General features: G+C 44.9%; 1 protein-coding gene and 1 long non-coding RNA gene across 6 annotated transcripts in view; one reads left to right on the top strand and one right to left on the bottom strand.

Annotated features, from left to right (window-relative positions):
* Positions 1-16047, bottom strand: part of DHRS7B (dehydrogenase/reductase 7B) — a 47180-nt gene extending 31133 nt beyond the window's left edge. Inside the window, exon 1 of one of the 4 annotated variants that reach the window (XM_027518591.1) lies at positions 15965-16047. In XM_027518591.1, the coding sequence (XP_027374392.1) occupies positions 15965-15984 (20 nt within the window). In that variant the 5' untranslated portion in view covers positions 15985-16047. Of the gene's footprint in view, positions 1-7133; positions 7230-15964 lie in introns of those variants that run through there. The other 3 variants (XM_027518593.1, XM_027518596.1, XM_027518594.1) reach the window with 3 other exon arrangements.
* A 44-nt stretch (positions 16048-16091) lies between these two features.
* LOC113878222 lies at positions 16092-21852 on the top strand. Of its 2 annotated transcripts, XR_003506943.1 has the most exons (3): positions 16092-16183; positions 20843-20945; positions 21393-21852. It is a non-coding gene; the product is annotated as an uncharacterized LOC113878222 (long non-coding RNA). The 2 variants fall into 2 exon arrangements; XR_003506942.1 differs by lacking the exon at positions 16092-16183 and having other exon boundaries at positions 20287-20945.
* Positions 21853-23415: the final 1563 nt, after the last annotated feature.

The following is a 23415-nucleotide window of genomic DNA, read 5'->3' as shown; positions in this document are numbered from 1 at the left end:
CCTCCAAAAGGATTTATGTCACACGCAGTGCCTCCCAGGTCTGCTGCAGCCAGAGCCCCTGTCCCCGCGACAGGCCACTGCTGACCCATGCCTCCATAGGAGACACTCAGAGGCAGGTCTGGCTCAGTCTCTGTGGGGTCTCTGGGTCCTGGTGCACACAAGGTTTTTTGTTTGAGACCTCCAAACGTCTCTGGTGAGTATGGGGTTTGATTCTAAACGTGATTTCACTCCTTCTACCGTCTTCTTGGGGCTTCTCCTTTGCCCATGGATGAGAAATATCTTTTTTTGGTGGAATCCAACATTTTCCTGTCAATGGGTGTTCAGCAGTGAGTTGTAATTTTGAGTTTTCGCAGGAGAAGAGGAGTGCACGTCCTTCTACTGCGTCATCTTCCTACATGTTGCAACTAAAAAGTCCCACTTGCTGAAGGAGGAAACAGACAGAACAGGCTCTATCTTGAAAGCAGGACTCCATCTTGGGCCAGACTGTGGACTTTGAGCTATATGCCCGATATCTATGGAAACGACATACCAACTGGAAAACCAGACCCCCCTCCCCGATGGAAGAGCCCAGGGCTTGTACCTGGAAGAGCCCCAGGGCTTGTACCTAGACTCTCCATCACCTAAAAGAATACCCTAATTATCTGTGTAACCAAATAGAATCATAGATTCTATTATGCTTATTAGGGTATGACCACAGGCCTATTGATAATTGTCCACTGTTAACTACCTAGGCTTAAGGCATACGAATCACAGGTTTAAGGCATACGAATAACGAATAAGGGGTTAACTTTGATTGTATCTTTCTTTTCCTTTGTTCAGACTAGTTTCAGAGAATTTGGGGAGGTGGGTTTGAGCACGTACACTTAGGGTATATAAGGTTTTCACAAAAACTGGTTGGGGTCCTTGGCTAACAGAAGACTCTGCCTTGGGCCCGCCGGTGTAATAAACTGCATTCCACTATCTGCATTGTCCTTCTGAGTGAGTTTGTTTCCCAGAACCCGTGGCTACAACTAAGACCTGGTGCAGCCAAATAAATCCATAAAAATTTGAAGTAAAATAAAATGTGTTAGAATAAATCAATTCAGCAGCAGGACACAAAGTCAACACACACACACAAAATCAGTTGTATTTGTACACATGAAAAATGAACAGTCTGAAAAAATTTACGAAAACAATTTCACTTACTATAACAACTAAAAGAATGAAATACTTAAGAACACATTGGGAGGTGAAGACTTATACAATGAAAACTATAATATATTGCTGAAAGAAATTAAACAAGACATAAGTAAATGGAAACATACCCCATGTGCATGAAGTAGAGCACTTATTACTATTAAAATGCCAATCCTAATCAAAACAATCTGCAGATTCAATTCAGTCCCTATCAAAATCCCTATTGTGTCTTTTGCAGAAAAAGAAGAACTCATCCCAGAATTCACATGGAGTCTCAAAGGAACCGAACAGTCAAAAGAATCTTGGAAAAGAGCAAAAAAGCTGAAAGAACCACTTTCTAATATCAAAACTTACTACAGAGCTAGAGTAATCAAAGCAGTGTGTTGGCACAAAGACAGACACAGACCAATGGAATAGAGAGCTCAGAAATAAACCTTTGCATATATGGGCAAATCATTTTTGATAGGGCTGTCAAGACAATTCAATGGGGAAAGGACAGTCCTTTAAGCAAATGACGCTGAGAAAACTGGATATCCAAGGACTTCCCTGGTGGTCCAGTGGTTAAGACCTCATGCTTCTACTGCAGGCGGCACAAGCTCAATCTCATGCCCTCTTCATGCTGTGTGGCACAGCCAAAAACAAAAAATTAAATTAAAAAAAAAACAAACAACCCTGTATATCCACATGCAAAAGTTCAAATTTGGACCCTTGTACAAAAATAAACTCAAGAAGGATCAGAGACCTCAATGTAAGACCTAAAGCATATTTCTTAGAAGAAAACAGGCAAAAGCTGATTTTACATTGCACTTGGTAATGATTTCCTGGATAAGACTCCAAAGGCAGAGCTAACAAAAGAAAAACTAGATACACTGGTTCATGAAAATGTATGTGTTGTGCATTAAAAGACACTATTCACAGAGTAAAAAGGTAACCCACAGGGTGGCAGAAAATATTTTCAAATCATATATCTGATAAGAGAGCAAATATCTAATATAGAGAACTCCTAAACTTTGAAACAAAACAACCGGATTCAAAAATGGGCAAAGGACTTGAATAGACATTTCTCTAAAGAAGATATAAAAACAGCCAGTAAGTATATGAAAAGATGCTTAATATCACTAGTCATTAGTAAAATGCAAATAATAACTATGAATACAATGAGATACAACCTCACACCCATTAGAATGACTACTATCAGAAAACCAGAAAGTGCAAAGTGGGAGGATATGGAGAAATTAGAACCTTAGGCACCGTGGGTGAGAATGTAAAATGGTATTGCCACTGAAAAAAAAACACTATGGAGCGTCCTCAAAACAATTAAAAATAGAATTATCATATGATCCAGCAATTCTACTGCTGGATACACGTGCAAAAGAACTGAAAGCAGGGTCTTGAAAAAATACCTGTGCCCCCAGGTTCACAGCAGCATTATGCACAACAGAGAAAACACAGAGACTACCCAAGCAACGTGATATGTGAACACAACAGGATATATACACACAATTCAGCTTGAAAAGGAAGCAAATTCTGACACATGCTACAACACGGATGAACCTTATAGACATTTATGCTAAGTGCAATAAGCCAGACACAAAAGCAAATGCTATATGAGTCCACTTACATGAGCTACTTAGAGTCGTCAAATCCTTAGGGGCAGAAAATTGGGGGTTGCCCGGCGCTGGGGGCGGGGAAGGAAATGGGGAGCTGTGTTTTAATGGGTACAAAGTTTCCATTTTACAAGATGAAAAGAATTCTGGAGATAGATGGTGGGGATAGCAGTACATTATGAACGTATTTAGCACCTCTGAACTATACCTTTAAAAATGGTTAACGATGTAAATTTAAATTATGTATATTTTATTACAATAAAAAATATTTAAGTATGTCACTCATAAAGGATAAAACATTAAATGCTATCTAATTTCAAGTAGGTTCATGCCTGAAATCAGATAATTTAAAAATTCTAACATTAATTTCCTCATGGATTTGGATAGATTTGCCTTGCCCCACTGTTCTCTCTTAGACAATTTACTTAGGATGATGGTTCACTCTGATTTCCAACTCCAAGTTATTTTTAGAACTGAAAACATAATTGTGAAATGTAACTATGAAAGGCCCTTTACTCTGAGGCAGTTTTTATAATGCTTCCACTTGAAGCATCCTCACTTTAATGCCAGAAAATATGTGGAAAGGACCCTCCATCCTGGAAGGACTAGAAGCAGAGTAACCAGAGAGGGTTTTCCAGAGCCAGGCGCTAAGCTTTCACTTAAAAATAGCCTTGCCGGGCCTGTCACTATTTCCAGCACCCCACCAATCACCCCCCAAGGACACAGCCCTGTCGCCAAAGGTCAGGGCCGCAGCGGCCATCAGTCAAGCTGTTTATCTCAACAAACACTGTGGGCAGCTTTACTTTTCCCCACACCCATTTCCCCCCATATTTCTCACTCAGAGCCTTTTCAGGCTTGGAAAAAATTACTTGGCAAAGTCCAGAGCTTATATTAAAAGAAAAAACAAAACAAAACCTTAAATAAAAAATGTCTTTTATGCTTTCACCACATTTATTGTTAGAGTATGTAACAACAAAAAGGCTATCTTTTTAAACTGCATTTAAACCAGAAAGTCAATATATACTGTTAAATAACAAATTTTTTCTGGTCATGTTAACATTAATAAGCTTAGCCACAGAATAAGGTGAAAGCAAAACACATTTTAAAATCAAATTTATGAACCAGGAAATGCAAGATTTAAGTTTCTTTGCTCCCAGTGTAACAAAATACCGATGCCTTTGACACTGGGATTGACACCTGGTGGGTATATGGGAGTTTGCTGTGTGTTTCTCTTCGAGCGTTTCTATAATTTCTCCTTCATGCTCAACTTTGCTAAAATAAGGTTAGAAAAGTGAATAATTAGCTACACTCTAAGTATCAACCTCGTAAAGTAAAGCTAGCTAAAAAATACCACCAAATAGAACATCAAGAGGAACAAACTGGCCAATGTCAAGCGGCAGTGGCATCTTCATGGGCAGCAAGGTGGGTGGGCCTTGATTTGGACCTTCGATGGTAACTGAGACCAGGTTAGTACAGAGCAAGTCACCTGACTGTCCCAGGCCCACTCGAGTTTCTGTAATTTTTTTTGCTTACTTTGGATTTAATTTGCTCTTTCACTAGTTTCCTAAAGTGGAAGTTTAAAGTGCTGATTCAGATCTTCTTGTTTAATATGTGTATTCAATGCTATACAGTTCTGTCTAAGCACTGCTTTCACTACTTCCTCCACGTTGTGTATAAGCTGTGTTTTCATCTCTATTTAGTTCCCCCCTCCCAAATTTTTTTCACCAGTCTGTGCAACCTGTGAGATCTTAGTTCCCCAACCAGGGACTGAAACCGGGGCACGGCAGTAAAAGCACCGAGGCCTAACCGCTGGACTGCCAGGGAGCTCCCTGAGTTCAAAATATTGTTAAGTTTCTCTAAAGATTTCTTTGTTGACATGTGTTATTTAGACATGTACTGTTTCATCTGCAAGTATTTGGGGATTTTCCAGCTTTCTGTTACTGACTTCTACTTTAGCCCCATTGTGGTCTCAGAGCAGACAGTCTGTTTTCTATTCTTTTAAATCTGTTAAGGTGTGTTTTTATGGCCCAGAACATGGTCCAGCTTCAGAAGAATATATGATGTACTGTTGTGGGATGAAGCAGACTCAGATGTCAGTGATACTCAGGTGACTGATGGTACTATCGAGTTCAAAGACATCCTTGCTGCTTTTCTGCCTGCTGGATCTGTCCATTTCCAATAAGTGGTATTTGAGGTCTCCAGTGACGCTAATTCATCTATTTCTCTTTGGAGTCCTATCGGTTTTTGCCTCGTGTAGCTTGATGCTTTGATGTTACGTACACACACATTCATGAATGTCATGTCATCTTGGAGTACTGACCCCTTTATCATTATGCCACATCCTTCTTTATTCCTGATCACTGTCCTTACTCAGGAGTCTTCTCTAAAATTAATACAGCTACTCCTATTTCATTAGTGCTGGCATGGCTCTCTCTATCCCTTCACTCTCCATCCATATGTGTCTTTATATTTAATGTGGGCTTCTTGGATGTGTATATTAATGTGTATAGTAACCTGAACAATTCACCCCAAAGATGGGCGGACTCCATATGCGGACCTCCAGAACCAATGAGTATGTTACCCAACTGATGAGGTAAAAGGGACTTTCAGATGTAGTGAAATTAAGGACCTTGAGATGGGGAGATTATCCTGAATATATCTGGCCCAGTATAATTACAGGAGTCCTCACACAGGGAGGGGGGACGGTTGAGTCATAGAGTAGATACGACAGATGCTGAGCAACAAGAGGTTGAAGTGATGTGAGGAGGCCCTGGGCCAACTGATGCCGGTGGCCTGGAGACGGGGGGAGGCCAGTGGACAGACCGTCTTCCAGAGCCTACACAAGGAACATGGCCTGCTGACACCTTGATTTTAGGACTTCTGACCACCAAGACTATAATAGAATAGCTTTGTGGGGTTTTAAGCTACTGTTTGTGGTAACTTATTACAGCAACAATAGGAAACTAATACAACATTTTTCATCAGATTTGGAGATATTAGGAGATTATTTCTTCAAATACTTTTTTCCTACCCCATTCTCTCTTTCCTGTTCTTCTGGGACTCCCAAAGCCTGATATCCTGTGGACATCCTGTGGACATATCCTGTGGATATCCTTGATATCCTGTGGGCATCTGCAGCTCTCTTAATTTGCCTTCCACCTTTGTTCTGCTCTTTAGATTGGATGATTTCTACTGATCTTTCTCAAGTTTGACTGCCATCTCAAATCTGCTACTCAGATCAGATCAGATCAGTCGCTCAGTTGTGTCTGACTCTTTGCGACCCCATGAATCACAGCACACCAGGCCTCCCTGTCCATTACCAACTCCCGGAGTTCACTCAGACTCACGTCCATGGAGTCAGTGATGCCATCCAGCCATCTCATCCTCTGTCGTCCCCTTCTCCTCCTGCCCCCAATCCCTCCCAGCATCACAGTCTTTTCCAATGAGTCAACTCTTCGCATCAGGTGGCCAAAGTACTGGAGTTTCAGCTTTAGCATCATTCCTTCCAAAGAAATCCCAGGGCTGATCTCCTTCAGAATGGACTGGTTGGATCTCCTTGCAGTCCAAGGGACTCTCAAGAGTCTTCTCCAACACCACAGTTCAAAAGCATCTGAGTCCATCTAAAGCATTCTTCATTTCAGTTATTGTGCCTTTCAGCTCCAGAGTTGGTACCTGGCTCTCTTTTATACGCTCTCTTTATTCAGATTGTGTATTTGTAGGATAAATGTCATCATGTTTCCATTTAACTCTTTAAACATGGTTTCCTTTAGTTATCTGAACATATTTATAAGAGCTGTTTTGGAGTCTCTGTCCTCTAAGTCCAACATTTGGGCCAACTCAGGGTCAGTGTCCATGGAATGCTTTTACCCCCTAAGTTCAAGTCACACTTTCTTGTTTTTTTCAATCTTATAACTTTTTTTTGAACAACTGATACTACATTGATACTACAACTGATACTACTACATCAGTGTCATTCTGATACTATGTTGCAGCAACTCTAGATTCTGATTTTCCCTTTTGGAGACTGGTATAGTTACTGGTGTTTTTTTGTTTTTGTTTTTGTTTTTTGATTCTTTGTTTAATAACCTGCCTATTCTAAACCTATGGATTTTGTAGTTCAAACCCATGTTATTCAAGGGTCAACTGTAGTTAAATTTCCTTATCTCTTTTCATTCACCAATGAACAATGAATCAACCTTCTCTTTTTTCATTAACTGAGACCCTTCTACAACATGCAACACACCAATGAATATAACAGACATTTTCCTACAAAGTTATATTAAAAAAAAAAATTCTAAACAAACTTTTTGAAGAGTAACCATTTGAGAAACACTGTCTGAAAAAAATTACCATAATTTAAAAATTACTCATTGAGGACTTTCCTGGCGGTCCAGTGGTTGGGGCTCTGCACTTCCACCGCAGGGGTGCAAGTTCAGTCCCTGATGAGAGAAATGGAACATGGCTCAGCCAAAAAAAAAAGAGCTGATTACAGCAAATGAATTCAAACTACTGGTAAGCAATACTCAATCACTTCAGCTGCCATCAACAGATATGAATCTCCAGTAAGCAGTTTAGGAGCCAAGTCTCAGGTTACCCTGAACTTCAGAAGACGGGAGGGACAGCTCAGGTAGAATCTAAAAGAGAGGCCATTGAATTTCCTTAGCTTCCGAGCAGAATTTACAGTGCCATTCAGTATCACTTTCCATCCCCATATTTACAAGCTTGCGGAGCAGACAAATAGAGGGTTTATTTCTGCATAAAATCATAACGTTACCTACCAAAGGTCTCATGCTTTGAGACTGGTGTTAAAGAACTGGTGTTAAAACAAGAAAGTATGCTCAAAATGGAGTCAATGATACTGAGGCCCACGTGACCAAACTTCACCTAATTAGTTTCAGCCTCTTCCAGAAATGAACTTCCCTGATGGTTCAGTGGCTAAGAGTCCGCCTGCCTGTGTAGGGGACACAGGTTTGATCCCTGGTCTGGGACGATTCCACATGCCATGGAGCAACTGAGCCCATGGGCCACGACTGCTAAGCCTGTGCTCTAGAGCCCACGAGCCCCAACTACTGCAGCCAGCGTACCACAGCTAGAGAGTAGCTCTCGCCCGCCACAACTGGAGAACGTGCAGGCACAGCAATGGAGACCAAGGCAGCCAAATAAATAAAAAAGAAACTAAGGATGCTTTATTTTTCCTTCAGAATCATAGCACAGACGGCCACCCCAATCACCAGGTGAATTTAGGATGAAAGCACAGACAGGAAATGGTGCTGTCTCACCTTTTTACAAGGAGACAAACTATCATTAGCCTTGAGACTATGTATGCAATGGTCCGTAAATGGTAAGGCTTTGTTCTCTGTTTCCTCGTCTCATTAGCAGACTACCTATATTGCATCCCACTTTCGGTTAGTGCCTGTTCAATAATAGAATACTTCCTTCTCCACATTTGTGGACGGTATTTTCCAGGGTGGCAGGAGATCTTATTTTTATCTTTCCTCAACATAAATGTAGCTAAACTGTATTCTCATTAGACCACTTCATTGGTCCCACTTTGACAGCTCCCTCAATAAGGAAAAGGTGGGGACTTACTTCCCTGGCAGCCCAGGGGTTAGGACCTCACGTTTCCACTGCAGGGGGTAGAGGTTCCATCCCTGGCTGGGGAGCTAAGATTACACATGCTGTGTGACACCCCACCTGGATTACTGCAAAGCCATCTTACTCAAAACTGAACTTAAGTCCTTCCTCTGGGTTCTGATCTCAGGCACACAGGTCAGAAAACAAATCAGCCCTGAACTTCCCTCTTCTGTCTCAGCCCAGAATGAACGTATTACCACTGATCCTACCTTTTAAATAGCTCTCACACCCATGACTTCCACCTCCACCAAAGGAGGAGCTAGAGTGATCTTTCATAAATACACCTGCTGGTTCTATTCTCCTGACTGAGATTCTTCAATGGCCTCCTGCCATTCTGAGCAGAAGCCCTGGACAACTGTCACGACCTGTAAGGCCTGCAAGGTCTGACCCCTGCCTACCTGTTCAGCCCCATCTCCCTGACTCACTCCCCCTGCTTCTCTGTCCTCCAGCCCCAAGTGGGGCCTTAAACTCCAGGAGGACAGAGACCATGTCTGTTTGCTCATGCTATGTCCCTAGCACAATGCTCAGCACACAGCAGGTGGTAAATAAACACATCTGAAGAGTAATATTGATAGAACAACTGTAGCCTCTTAAATGGAAGGCAAATAAATGTACGTTTGTACCCTAGGTAGCTAACATAGGACTTGGACCATCATGAGACTAAAAAATGTTAAATAATTTTGCAAACCAGAGACAAACAGGATGAAATACAACACTGGCAATACCTGTTTATCAGTTCTGCCACACAAGTTACCGACACTGAGGTCTCTGCTCCTCCAGACACCCGTCCCCAGCCAAGGCAACCAGAGGCCTAACCATGTCCGAAGGAGGAGACCAGGAGCTGGAATAATGACACAGTCTGTGGAGTTGATTATATGAAAGTGAAAGTTGCTCAGGTGTGTCCACATCTTTGCAACCCCATGGACTATACAGTTCACTCCAAGCCAGAATCCTGGAGTGGGTAGCCTTTCCCTTCTCCAACAGATCTTTCCAACCCAGGAATCAAACCCAGGTCTCCCACATTGCAGGTGGATTCTTTACCAGCTGAGCCACAAGGGAAGCCCAATAATACTGGAGGGAGTAGCCTATCCCTTCTCCAACGGATCTTCCCAACCCAGGAATTGAACCAGGGTCTCCTGCATTGCAGGCAGATTCTTTACAAACTGAGCTACCAGGGAAACAAATACACCCTGGGGCGCAGCATTGCTCAAATGAGCTCCAAGCTGCGTCTGCGTCTGCCTTGGAAGCACTCTCTACCACTGGCCCATAAGGACCAGACATGGCCCCTCTGACCCTTGGGGTCTCACGTGGGTCTTCCTTCTCTTCACTCTTTGCTCAACTGAACTCCAAGTCTGTCCTTAAGGTCTCAGCTGAATACTACCTGCTCAGGAAAGCTGACCCTGTCCTTCCTCACCTCAGCTGCTGCCAGTGGCCCCATTATACATCCTCACAGCCCCCTCTACTGTCCCCACGGTGGGTACCACCACCACCATCAGTGTTTAATTGGTCATTTTCTATTTCCTTTCTGTCTCCCATGCTAGACTCATTGCTGATGAGTTGCTACTTCAACCCAAGTTGCTGTTTGAGGACAGGGGCTGTATCTGCTTTGGCCATCATTGTATCTCCAATATACAGCAACTGCTGGTACAAACCAGCTGTTCCTTAAATATGTGTGAGTGAAGGGATGAATGAAATATACAGATAAGCACTAGCTTTCGGAGTGACATGAAACTGACTCTGCCCTTACTATCTCAGGGATAAATTTCTTCCCATCCCTGAGTTCACTTCTTCCACTATAAATGAAGATAAATATTCCTACTTTACAGGATTATTGTAGGACTGAATAATCCAATAACTGCTTAGCATAGCGCTAAGACTCTCGGTGACTATTAAATATTATTTTCTTAGAAAATGGAGAAAAAGAGGAGTGTATGTGGTAGGGAAGACATATTCCATGCTCTAGACTCAGGCACAACTATAGCTCCCTAATGCAAACATATAGTTGCAAATCTGAATAAAAAATACTTTAAAAATATTTATTTATTTTTATTTATTTGGCTGCACCAGGTCTTAGTTGCAGCTCTCAGGACCTTCGATCTTCCATTGCTGCAAGAAGAATTCTTAGTTGCAGTGTGAGAACTTAGTTGCAGCATGTGGGATCTAGTTCCCTGACCAGGGGTTGAACCTGGGCCCCCTGCACTGGAAGTGCAGAGTCAGCCACTGGACCACCAGGGAAGTTACAGAATAAAAAAATATGTTTAGATGATACTACAGGAATGTGTCATCTAAAAGAATCATGAAATAGATCTGTCTATCTGACGAACTACAGGCCATGGGGTCTCAAAGGGTCTGACACAACCTAGCAGCTAAACAGCAACAGCATAGAACCAAGCCTCTTGGAGGATGTGAGGTGATCACATATTTACTTCCTGGACTCTGGGCACAGCGTCAGGTTCTCTCAAAGCAAAGCACGTGAGGAATCCATTATTTCAGGGAAGGAAATTCCAAACCTGGGCTTCAAAACCTAAAGGACCTTGGTCCAGCAGTGCTGACCTCAGTCCAGGACATGCAGTTAGAACAACAGGTTTTCGCCTTTAGGACAACTGCTCTTCCTTTCTAGTAGGAAACTCCATACCTTAATGACAAAATGGCCCTTTGGTCTAGTGTCCTCCAGCATCCCGGGGTCACCTGCTTCCCCCTTCCTGTGGCATTCCACATCCCCCAGAACTCCCCATTTAACTTTGTTTCCATCTTCGCTTAGATCTTCCTTTTTTAGACACACCATTTAACTTCCCCAAGTCTCAATTTCTTCATCTGTAAAAATGGAACTAAAAACGTACTTTCTTTTTGACTACATGGCATAGTATATGCCACACATTCAGTTCAGTTCAGGTCAGTTGCTCAATCATGTCTGAATCTTTGCGACCCCATGAATCGAAGCACGCCAGGCCTCCCTGTCCATCACCAACTCCCGGAGTTCACTCAGACTCACATCCATAGAGTTGGTGATGCCATCCAGCCATCTCATCCTCTGTCGTCCCCTTCTCCTCCTGCCCCCAATCCCTCCCAGCATCAGAGTCTTTTCCAATGAGTCAACTCTTCGCATCAGGTGGCCAGAGTATTGGAGTTTCAGCTTTAGCATCATTCCTTCCAAAGAACACCCAGGACTGATCTCCTTTAGAATGGACTGGTTGGATCTCCTTGCAGTCCAAGGGACTCTCAAGAGTCTTCTCCAACACCACAGTTCAAAAGCATCAATACTTTAGCACTCAGCTTTCTTTATGGTCCAACTCTCACATCCATACATGACCACTGGAAAAACCATAGCCTTGACTAGACGGACCTTTGTTGGCAAAGTAATGTCTCTGCTTTTGAATATGCTGTCTAGGTTGGTCATAACTTTCCTTCCAAGAATTAAGCGTCTTTTAATTTAATGGCTGCAGTCACCATCTGCAGTGATTTTGGAGCCCCCAAAAATAAAGTCTGACACTGTTTCCACTGTTTCCCCATCTATTTCCCATGAAGTGATGGGACCAGATGCCATGATCTTAGATCCCTAATCTATCTACAACCTAGAAAAAAATCACAACAAAGATCCTTGCCAATGGTTTAAATGTTTTTTTTTCCCCCCAGAGTCTGTGTTTTTTACAGTAAAAAACCCCCACCCACCCTATTAATTAATGTACTGGAATAAAGATGATGCTGTTAAAGTGCTGCACTCAATATGCCAGCAAATTTGGAAAACTCAGCAGTCGCCACAGGACTGGAAAAGGTGATTTCATTCCAATCCTCAAGAAAGGCAATGCCAAAGAATGTTCAAACTACCGCACAATTGTACTCACACACCAGCAAAGTAATGCTCAAATTCTCCAAGCCAGGCTTCAACAGTACATGAACCGTGAACTTCCAGATGTTCAAGCTGGATTTAGAAAAGGCAGAGGAACCAGAAATCAAATTGCCAGCATCCACTGTATCATCAAAAAAAGCAAGAAAATTCCAGTAAAACATCTACTTCTGCTTTATTGACTACCCCAAAGCCTTTGACTGTGTGGATCACAACAAACTGTGGAAAATTCTTCAAGAGATGGGAATACCAGACCACCTGACCTGCCTCCTGAGAAATCTATATACAGGTCAAGAAGCAACAGTTAGAACTGAACATGGAACAACAGACTGGTTCCAAATAGGAAAAGGAGTATGTCAAGGCTGTATACTGTCACCCTGCTTATTTAACTTATATGCAGAGTACATCATGCAAAATGCTGGGCTGGATGAAGCACAAGCTGGAATCAAGATTGCATTGCTGGGGGAAATATCAATAACCTCAGATACGCAATGACACAACCCTTATAGCAGAAAGCAAAGAAGAACTAAAGAGCCTCTTGATGAAAGTGAAGGAGGAGAGTGAAAAAGTTGGCTTAAAACTCAACATTCAGGAAACTAAGATCAGGGCATCTGGTCCCATCGCTTCATGGGAAATAGATGGGGAAACAATGGAAACAGTGAGAGACTTTATTTTTTGGGGCTCCAAAATCACTGCAGATGGTGACTGCAGCCATGAAATTAAAAGACGCTTGCTCCCTGAAGAGAAGCTATGACCAACCTGACAGCATATTAAAAAGCAGAAACATTATTCTGCCAACAAAGGTCCATCTAGTCAAACTATGGTTTTTCCAGTAGTCATGTATGGATGTAAGAGTTGAACCATAAAGAAAGCTGAGCGCCAAAGAATTGATGCTTTTGAACTGTGGTGTTGAAAACTCTTGAGAGTCCCTTGGACTGCAAGGAGATCCAAGCAGTCCACCCTAGAGGAGATCAGTCCTGAATATTCATTGGAAGGACTGATGCTGAAGCTGAAACTCTGGCCACCTGATGCGAAGAACTGACTTATTGGAAAAGACCCTGATGCTAGGAGAGATTGATGGCAGGAGGAGAAGGGGACAATAGAGGATGAGATGGTTGGATGGCATCACCCACTCGATGGACATGAGTTTGATTAAGCTCCAAGAGTTGGTTATGGACAGAGAAGCCGGGCATGCTGCAGTCCATGGGGTTGCAAAGAATTGGACACAACTGAGCAACTGAACTGAACTAGAACAAAATATATGATCCCAAAGAATCTCCAAATGTTGCAAAGAAAAATGATTAAACTAAATGGTCCTCTAATTCCATGTATACCCATTTTTAGGATGCCTTCCTTTAAAGCAAGCCCTATTAGGATGACATATACTTCAGTTAATCTGGAAATCTCACCATGTTGCTTCAGGGCATAGCAAAATGCCACCAAGAGAATCCCAGCAAGAAGGAGCACTCAGTGTCACTGGTCACCCTTTACCAAGGCCTAATCACAACCCTACTCCTTCCTTCCATCTCACTCCCGCCCAACATAAGCCACAGGAGAAAATGGAAGCCTCATCGCCTTAAGAAAAAGTTGGGAACCTCCATCTGGCTGGTAAGATGTATTATGGCAACAATTCAGATTACCTTTAAATATAAATTCTTGAGCAAAGACCTCTTCAAAAGCAATGCCTATACTGGAATGAGTATGTTTTATATAGAAGCCTAGTCTTATTTTTTAATTATTTATTTATTTTTGGCTGTGCTGGGTCTTTGTTGCTGTGTGCAGACTTTCTCTAGTTGCCGCAAGCAGGGGTCACTCTCTAGTTGTGGTATGTGGGTTTCTCATTTTGCTGGCTTCTCCAGTTGGAGTGCATGGGCTCTAGAATTCGGGCTCAGCAGCTGTGGCGAAGGGGCTTAATTGTGGCTCATAGACTTAGATGCTCTACAGTATGTGCAATCTTCCTGGACCAGGGATTGAACCCGAGTCTCCTACATTGGCAGGTGGATTCTTAACCACTGGACCACCAGATAAGTCCAGAAGCCTAGCTTTAAAAGCCTGCTTCCCTCATTTATTGGCTGTGGGTGCTCTCAGCACCCAAAACGGTCTGGAGTACAGTTATGCCACTCACTACACTCTCCTGCATTAGGAGTAAGAGATATCCACACAGTCATTCTGGTGGGCTCTCAAAAAAGTTAGTTCCCTGCCTATCCTTCTTAAGAATTAGATCATTTTTGCTGATTCTATCCCTAAATCACAGCTTCCCTGGTGGTTAGTGGTAAAGAATATGCCTGCCATGCGGGAGGCAAAATGTGTTCTATTCCTGTGTCCGTAAGAACCCCTGGAGAAGGAAATGGAAACCCATTCCAGTATTCTTGCCTGGGAAATTCCATGGACAGAGGAGCCTGGCCGGCTGCACTTCATGGGGTCACGAAGAGTAGGACACAACTTAGCAATCCTTGTATCACCATGTTGAGGATCCTTTTTTCTATCTGCCACTTTTCTAACAACTGACTTTCTGTTTTCCCCACACACAGGTTGGAAGATGTGAAAAGCACTTCCTGGTAATTCCATTAAGAGAACCAAGTATTATTTTCACTAAACACACGCGTATATGAAGGTCAAAAGTTATTTCAAAAGTAACTTGTCAACTCAAACCACTACAGCAAAGCAAACTATAGGGTTCTATGGGTACCATTTGTTGAGCCTGTTCTGTGCCACATGTAGTTGGAACAATCGGCTTTCGCCTTTAGGACAACTGCCGTTCCTTCCTAGTAGGAAACTCCATGCATTAATGACAAAATGTCCCTTTGCTCCCGTGTCCTCCAGTTCTAGAGCCCAGGGTCACCAGTTTCACCCTTCCTGTGGCATTCCACTTTCCTCAGTACACCCCATTTAACTTTGTTTCCGTCCTCCCTCAGATCTAAAAACTAACTTTCTCTGTTTTCCACACACACGGGTTGGAGATATCAAAAGCACTTCCTGGATCGTGTACCATCCACGTGCAATCTCATCACGCTTCTCGACAAACTCATAGGTGGGCATTCTGCACATCAGAACACAAGTCCAAGCCGCACAACTTGGCGACGGCAGAGAAAGGGCCACAAGAGCCAGAGACGCCGTGGCCGTCCCGCGGGCGCGCAGCAGGCACCACCCCGCTCCGCCTCCGAACAAGGGTACCTGCTGCCCTAACTCTGCACGGGCCGTGTGCCTCAAGCCCCGGCCATGCCTGGCGCGGAATCGGGGAAACCTGGGTAACCGGATCAGCCGCCCGCCTACACCTACTTGTGGCCAAGCCAATCGAGGCTCCCTTGCGGCTCAGTGGTAAAGAATCCGCCTGCAATGCGGAAGACTAGGTTCGATCCCTGGGTTGGGAAGATCCCTTGGAGAAGGGAAAGGCTACCCACCCCAGTATTCAGGCCTGGAGAATTCCGTGGACTGTATAGTCCATGGGGTCGCAAAGAGTCTGACTGAGCGACTTTCACTTTCACTTTCAAACCGAGGCTCAGAGAGTAGCGAAGGCGAGGTTCTGCACCAAAAAACCGCCGAGCCCGAACTCCGGCGCGGGCGCCCCTCCGGGTCTGCTCAGCCTCCACATCGCTTCGTTCCCCTCAAGAGGGCGGGACGCGCTCGAACCGGGATCTGCCGCGCGCCTCAGTTTAGAGCGGGACCCCAGTAGCCACCGAAGTTCCCCCGCTTGCAGCCCTACCTGGTTGCTGCGGAGACCATGACGCGTCAACGCCAACAGCCCGCCAGTGACGTATTTTTCCCTCGCCTGGTGGTATGGCTCTGTCCAATCACGGCCGTGAGACTGCGCGTGCGCCCCTCAGGCCACAGGGAGGCGCTGCGGGTTGGGAGCGGTCTGAACATTGTCCTCTGGTGTACAGGCCCTACTTCCATATTCCGGAGGGAAATTAAGAAAGTCACGGTGTGAGTTTCGTGCACTCTGCTGGTGTGGGGGCAAGGGAGGGAAGGGAACACAGAGTTGGGGAATGTGTGTGCTCAGTCGGCTTACTCGTGTCCGACTCTTTGCGACCCTATGGACTGTAGCGCGCCCAGGCTCCTCTGTCCTTGGGATTCTCCAGGCAAGAATACTGGAGCGGGTTGCCAGTTCCTTCTCCAGGGGATCTTCCCGACCCAGGGATGGAGTCGTCTCTCTTGCGTCTCCCGCATTGGCAGATGTATTCTTTACCACTAGCGCCACCTGGGAAGTCTTGAGAATGTACGCTGCTGCTAAGCTGCTAAGACACTTCAGTCGTGTTCGGCTCTATGCGACCCCATAGACGGCAGCCCAGCAGACTCCCGTCCCTGGGATTCTCCAGGCAAGCATACTGGAGTTGGTTACCATTTCCTTCTCCAGTGCATGAAAGTGAAAGTGAAGTTGCTCAGTCCTGTCCAATTCTTCATGACCCCATGGACTGTAGCCTACCAGGCTCCTCCGTCCATGGGATTTCCCAGGCAAGAGTACTGGAGTGGGTTGCCATTGCCTTCTCCGGAGAATGTATGCTAGGTAGTATAAACCCTTAGTGATTAAAGCCGTGTCATATTGGCTGAAAGATAAATAAAAAGATCAATGGGAAAGAAGAGAGAGGCCAGAAACAAACCCTGGGGTATGTAGTCACGTGTTTTCTCACAAAAGAGTCCCAGTAATGCAATAGGAAAGTTCTTAGCAAGAAAAAGAGCTTGATCTGTTGAATTGGTTGTCAGGGTTGGGGGATGAACCGTAATCCCTACTTCATGCAAGAAAATAAATGCAAAATGGGTTGTGTCATGGTCTGTGCAAGGGTTGGAAAATAATTTCTAGACATGAGACAGAATGAGAGTAGAATAGAGTTTATTAGAGCAGGAGACCTGTTAGAACAGTGGGCCAACATCCTGAATCTGGGAGAGAAGACCCTTTTCATGGGTTAGTAGTGCTTAGTCGCGTCCAACTCTAGGGGACCCCAAGGACTGTAGCCCACTAGCCTTCTCTGTCCATGGAATTTTCCAGGCTAGAATACTGAAGTGGGGTGCCCTTTCCTCCTCCAAGGTATCTTCCCAACCCAGGGAATGAACCTGCATCTCCTGCGTCTCCTACATTGGTAGGTGGATTCTTTACCACTGAACTTGGGAAGCCCCTTTTATGGGTTTGTAGCCAATTTTTATAGTCTCAAGAGAAAAATTCCTGCTGGAAGGGTGGCATTAGGTGATTGGTTAAGGCACTATAGGGTGAGTACCTGGGTGGGTATTTTTACCTAATATGGGGTCAGGAAGGTGGCCAGTAAAGCCTAGGGGGGTTCTGGGCAACAGTTACAGTGAGACTTAGTCAGTTCCGGAGATGACCTTGGCGTGGAGCTCTGCATCTGTGGCCTTTGTACAAGACCTCACACCTGGTACAGGGCACCACAGATTGTAGACCTAGATGTGAAAGATAAAACTGTGGATGGTAACAGCTAATTGCAGAATATAAGGAGCACAGGCCTTAGGCACATGGTCTTCAGTAGTCGAGGCACATGGACTCTGTAGTTGCAGCTCATGGGCTCTAGACCTTGGGCTCAATAGTTGTGACTCACAGGCTTAGTTGCTCCATGGCATGTGGAATTTTCCTGGATTAGGGATCAAACCCATTTCCCTGCCCATGTTGGTGGGTGGATTCTTAAGCACTGGACCAGCAGGGAAATCCAACTGGCAGGTTCTTGAGGGCAGGAACTATGTTTCTCTACCTTACCCTTTTGGGCACAAATTAAGTGTTAAAAACCTTTTCTTTTTAATGACTTTTTAAAAATTGAAGTTTGGGAGGGTAGATTTCCCATACACTCCCTGCCCCTACACATGCATTGCGTGCTCAGTGGCTCAGTCATGGTCAACTCTTTGTGACCCCGTGGACTGTAGCCCACCAGGCTTCTCTGACCATGGGATTTCCCAGGCAAGAATAATGGAGTGGGTTGCCATTTCCTCTTCCAGGGGATCTTCCCAACCCAGGGATCGAACCCGCATCTCCTCCGTCTCCTACATTGGCAGGTGGATTCTTTACCACTAAGCCACCTGGGAACCCACACATTCATTTCCTCCCCCATTATCAACATCACTCATCAGATGGTACACTTTCTACCAAGGATGAAACAACACTGACACATCATAATCACCCCAAGAGCTCACTTTACTTGAGGGTCCACTCTTGTTCTATATTCTGAGTGTTTGGACAAATGTATAATGATGTATATCCATGATTATAATATATTTTTACTGCCTTAAAATTTCTCTGTGCTCTGCCTATTTATCCTTTCTCCCCCTCCTATTAATAACCTTTTATTGAGGAAAGTTTATGATATAAAACTTTATTTTTTAATATATTTATTTGGCTGCACTGGATCTTGTGGCACACAAGATCTTCACTGCAACATGTGGATTCTTTAGTTGTAGCATGTGGGATCTCGTTCCCTGAGCAGGGATGGAACCCAGGCCCCCTGCATTGGAAGCATGGAGTCTTAGCCACTGAAACACCAGGCAAGTCCTAAGACATGAAACTTGGAAGCATCATCATAAATTTGTGGCTATGAATACTTAATTTCCCCCCCTTGTAATTCAGGTTCTGATTTATGAAGTCATAAGACTGATCTCGGAGAAGGCAATGGCACCCCACTCCAGTACTCTTGCCTGGAAAATCCCATGGATGGAGGAGCCTGGTGGGCTACAGTCCATGCTAAAGGTCTGACACAACTGAGCGACTTCACTTTCACTTTTCACTTTCATGCATTGGAGAAGGAAATGGCAACCCACTCCAGTGTTCTTGCCTGGAGAATCCCAGGGACGGGGGAGCCTGGTGGGCTGCCTTCTATGGGGTCACACAGAGTCGGACACGACTGAAGTGACTTAGCAGCAAGACTGATCTTGGGTGGCCTCAGCCTGCAAGGGCTTGGAGCGAAGCTTGAGTTCCCAACCAGAAATTGAGCTGGGTCACGTCAGTGAAAGCCCCAGATCCTAGCCACTAGACCAGTGATCAGGACAAGTGCCCTGGCCCTTTGGTTTTGCAGAAAAGAATTTCCACAAAGACAGAAAGTAGTGAAGCAAGTAAAATGTTTACTAAGAGGAAAAAAAGTACAGTACATGTGCATAGGCAAGGGGCAGACTCAGAAAGAGGGTCCCTGAGTTGTGCCCTCTTGGCAGTTTGAATCACTTATATGGGACATTTCTTCCAGTTTTCCTTTGGCCAATAATTTTGATTTGCCTGGTTCACAGTCTGTATTTGATATATCTCAGGATCCTTCCATGTGAGCACACATATCTCTTAGCCAAAATGGATCCTACCACAAACATATCTGGGTGTTCCCTGACATTGCTCCCCCTTTGGCCTGCAGTCCGGAGGCTTTCTGCCCACTTGTGGTTGGGGAGGTCTCTGGATTTCAGTAATGAGAGATACGTGGTCTGGGCATGGCCCAGCCTCCTCCCTTAATTGTCCTGCTATTCCTGTCTTAGAGTTTCAGTCCAGAGGGAATGAATCTCCAATTGCTTTACCCTGGGAGTTCATCTGCCTCCTGCCTCAGGACTACTAATCTACAAAGGGAATATGGACGGTAGTTAGTTATTTTGAGGTTGTAAGGCACTTTGGGGTCCAAATGTTAACTGGTGTATTACTGAATGCAGACTGAGGGTGGCAAGCCTCATAACTGAGGGACCAGAACATGCTTGCAGCCTGGAATCCTCTTAAATTCTGATTTCCTTTCCTCCCTCTGGGTTTCTGGTTCTGTGTGAAATGGATTCCGTCCTCCTGGTAATTGTTGGGGAATGGGATGTCACTGTTATTTTTCTTTTTTGTTTTGTTCTTAATTTTTTAAGTTGTATAAAGTGAAAGTGTTAGTTGCTCAGTCATGTCTGATTTTTTGCAACCCCATGGACTGTAGCCCACCAGGCTCCTCTGTCCATGCTTTTGTCCAGGCAAGAATACTGGAGTGGGTTGCCATTTCCTCCTCCAGAGGATCTTCCCAACCCAGGGATCGAACCCCCATTTCCCACATTGCAGGCAGATTCCTTATGGTCTGAGCCACCAGGATATAGACTATTTAAAATGTTGTGTTAATTACTGCTGTACTACAAAGTGATTCAGTGATACACATACACACTTTAACATTCTGTTCCAATATGATTAGTCCCAGGATACTGAATATAGCTCCCTATGCAATACAGTTTTCTGCTATTGTTGCTCAGATGTCGCATTTTTGATTCCCACAAGTTACTCACTTTTCTTTTTCAACTGACATTGAAAGCCGGGAGATTCAAAGCCTGCCCCCCAACTAAAGAGTGAGGCTCTCCGGGCGGGCACTCGCAAGGGTTCTAGCACCAGAGACCTAAACCAGAGTGGGAGGTTGGGGAAGCACCGTAGGACTGGGCAAAGGCCCGGATCCACGGATGGCCCTCAGGAATGGCCCTTCTGTCAGGGCTCTCAACTGTCAATCAAGAAGTCTCCTTGCGACCGGGCCAATCAGGCTCCGAGGCCAGGGCTCCGAAAGCGCTGAGGGCAGTTGGCTGACCCTCCCAGCACTGGGTGCCATGATGATGCTGCTTTCTTCCTGCTCCTTCATCCCCACAAAACCCCCTTCCCTCACTGTAGGGGAAAGAAACATGGCCCTTCTCAGCCGGCATCGCCGAGAGACCACCCGTCCCTCTAGGTCACTCTGGCCAACAGGAGACTGCACTTCCAGAATGCTTCGCAGGTAGGCGGGCCAGTAGGACGTCAGCAGCCTGCGACCACTTCCGGCGTCCCCTGCTGGCACGTCGGCTGGGGGCTGTGACAGACAGGAGGTCCCGACCCACGAGGTGGGACAATGGGTCCCTGAAACTAGGGAGGGGCCCGGCTTTTCGGGGGTCGGTGTCTCGCTCCCGTTTTCTATGGGCAAGTCTCAGGATTTGGTGCTAAAGGGGTATCCTACCCTGTAACCCACCAACAGAAGTGCCGCTACGTGCCTGCCCACCCCACTCATAATCGCCCAAACCCAGGAACGGCCCAAATCATTCACCAACAGGCAGTTGAGGTATAATCTTTCAATGGGCTGTCAGGAAATCGACGGAAAGGGCGGATGGCTCCGTTGGCGTAGGGAACTGTTACCGGACCAAGATGGCGGCAGTCAGGCTCCACCTCATTTCCTGTTGTTGTTGTTCAGTTGCACAATTGTGTCCGACTCTTTGCGACCCCATGGACTGCAGCACGCCAGGCTTATCTGTCTTTCACCATCTCCCAGAACTTTCTCAAACTCACGTCCATTGAGTCTCTGATGCCATCCAACTGGGGTGACCCAAGGACGAAAGAGCAGGTAAAACAAAGTAGGGTCTTGGAATGTAGGAACAGAAAAACCAGACCCTCCCCCATGTTGTAACTATTAATGGAACTGTATAATCTGTCTCTCCTCCTACCCCATAGGGAGAAGGTATTTGCCCTACTTTTCCCCCACCCAGTATACATGCCTCATCCAATCAGCAAATGACCCACAAGACCCCTATCCCACTCCTTGTACCCTGGGTATAAAGGTGGGCTAAGGACCCCTGTTCAACGTTGTTCTCCCTTGAGCTGGCCCACTGTTCTAACAGCCTCTCCCAGTCTAATAAACTTTTATTTCCCTCTCATTCTGTCTCATGTCTGGAAATTCTTTTCCAACCTGCACCCAGACCACAACACCAACCATCTCATCCTCTGTCATGCCCTTCTCCTGTCTTCAGTCTTTCCCATCATCAGGGTCTTTTCTAATGACTGGCCTCTTCACATCAGGTGGCCAAAGTATTGGAGCTTCAGTTTCACCACCAGTCTTCCCAATGAATATTCAGGACTGTCTTCCTTTAGGACTGACTAGTTTTGAAACCGTTTATCCCAGAGTGGGACTTGAACCCATGTGCTGGGACACAAACCTATCCAAAACCTAGTTTGGGACCCCGAACCCAGCCAAAACTCTGCTTGGGACTTGCACTCATGGCTAGGACTTGAACCTAGCCAAAACCCACAGTACCTGGTTTCAGGGCCTAATAGTAGTCAAGGCTATGGTTTTTCCAGTGGTCATGTATGAATGTGAGAGTTGGCCTATAAAGAAAGCTAAGCGCTGAAGAATTGATGCTTTTGAACTGTGGTGTTGGAGAAGACTCTTGAGAGTCCCTTGGACTGTAAGAAGATTCAACCAGTCCATCCTAAAGAAGATCAGTCCTAGATGTTCATTGGAAGGACTGATGTTGAAGCTGAAACTCCAATACTTTGGCCACCTGATGTGAAGATTCTGGGAAAGATTGAGGACAGGAGAAGGGGATGACAGAGTATGAGATGGTTGGATGGCATCACTGACTTGATGGACATGGGTTTGGGTGGACTCTGGGAGTTTGTGATGGACAGGGAGGCCTGGCATGCTGCGGCTCATGGGTTCACAAGGAGTCAGACACGACTCAGCAACTGAACTGAACTGAATGCTCAGGTTCTTGATGTCTCATCACAGAAAGAATATAGTGAGAGACAAAGGTAAGAAGTGGATTTATTCAGATTCACGGAGAAGCACACTCAACAGACAAGAGTGTGGGCCATCACAGAGGGCTAGTGCAGCCGCCAAATATGGCATGGTTAGTTTTTATAGGCTGGGTAACTTCATATGCTAATGAGTGGGAGGATTATTCCAACTATTTTTGGGAAGATGTGGAGGTTTCCAGGATTTGGGCCACGGCCCACTCCTTGGTCTTTTGACAGTGCTTTGGAACTGTCAGGGCACCTCTGGGTGTGTCATTTCACTTGCTGATTGAAGATCAGGGTCTAATCTTGTCTGCCATCTTGGTCCTATTTGATTCTAATTGGTTTATTGGTTCTAATTTTATTTTATTGGTTCTAATTCTAATTGTGTCCTTTGGCTATGTCATTCTTTCAAAAGTTGTGCCCTGTTTCTCTCCCTCCGATTACAGTTTGACCTCCTTGCAGTCCAAGGAATTTTTAAGTGTCTTCTCTAAACCACTGTTCAAAAGCATCTATCCTTCAGTGCTCAGCCTTCTTTATGGTCTAACTCATATCCATACATGACTACTAGAAAAACCATAGCTTTGACAATATGGACATTTCTTGGCAAAGTAATGTTTCTGCTTTTTAATATGCTATCTAGGTTTGTCATAGCTTTTCTTCCAAGGAGCAAGCATCTCTTAATTTCATGGCTGCAGTCATCATCT

This window comes from Bos indicus x Bos taurus, chromosome 19 (assembly GCF_003369695.1).
Source record: "Bos indicus x Bos taurus breed Angus x Brahman F1 hybrid chromosome 19, Bos_hybrid_MaternalHap_v2.0, whole genome shotgun sequence".
Classification (NCBI taxonomy): domain Eukaryota; kingdom Metazoa; phylum Chordata; class Mammalia; order Artiodactyla; family Bovidae; genus Bos; species Bos indicus x Bos taurus.
This window is presented reverse-complemented; position numbering and strand designations above follow the sequence as displayed.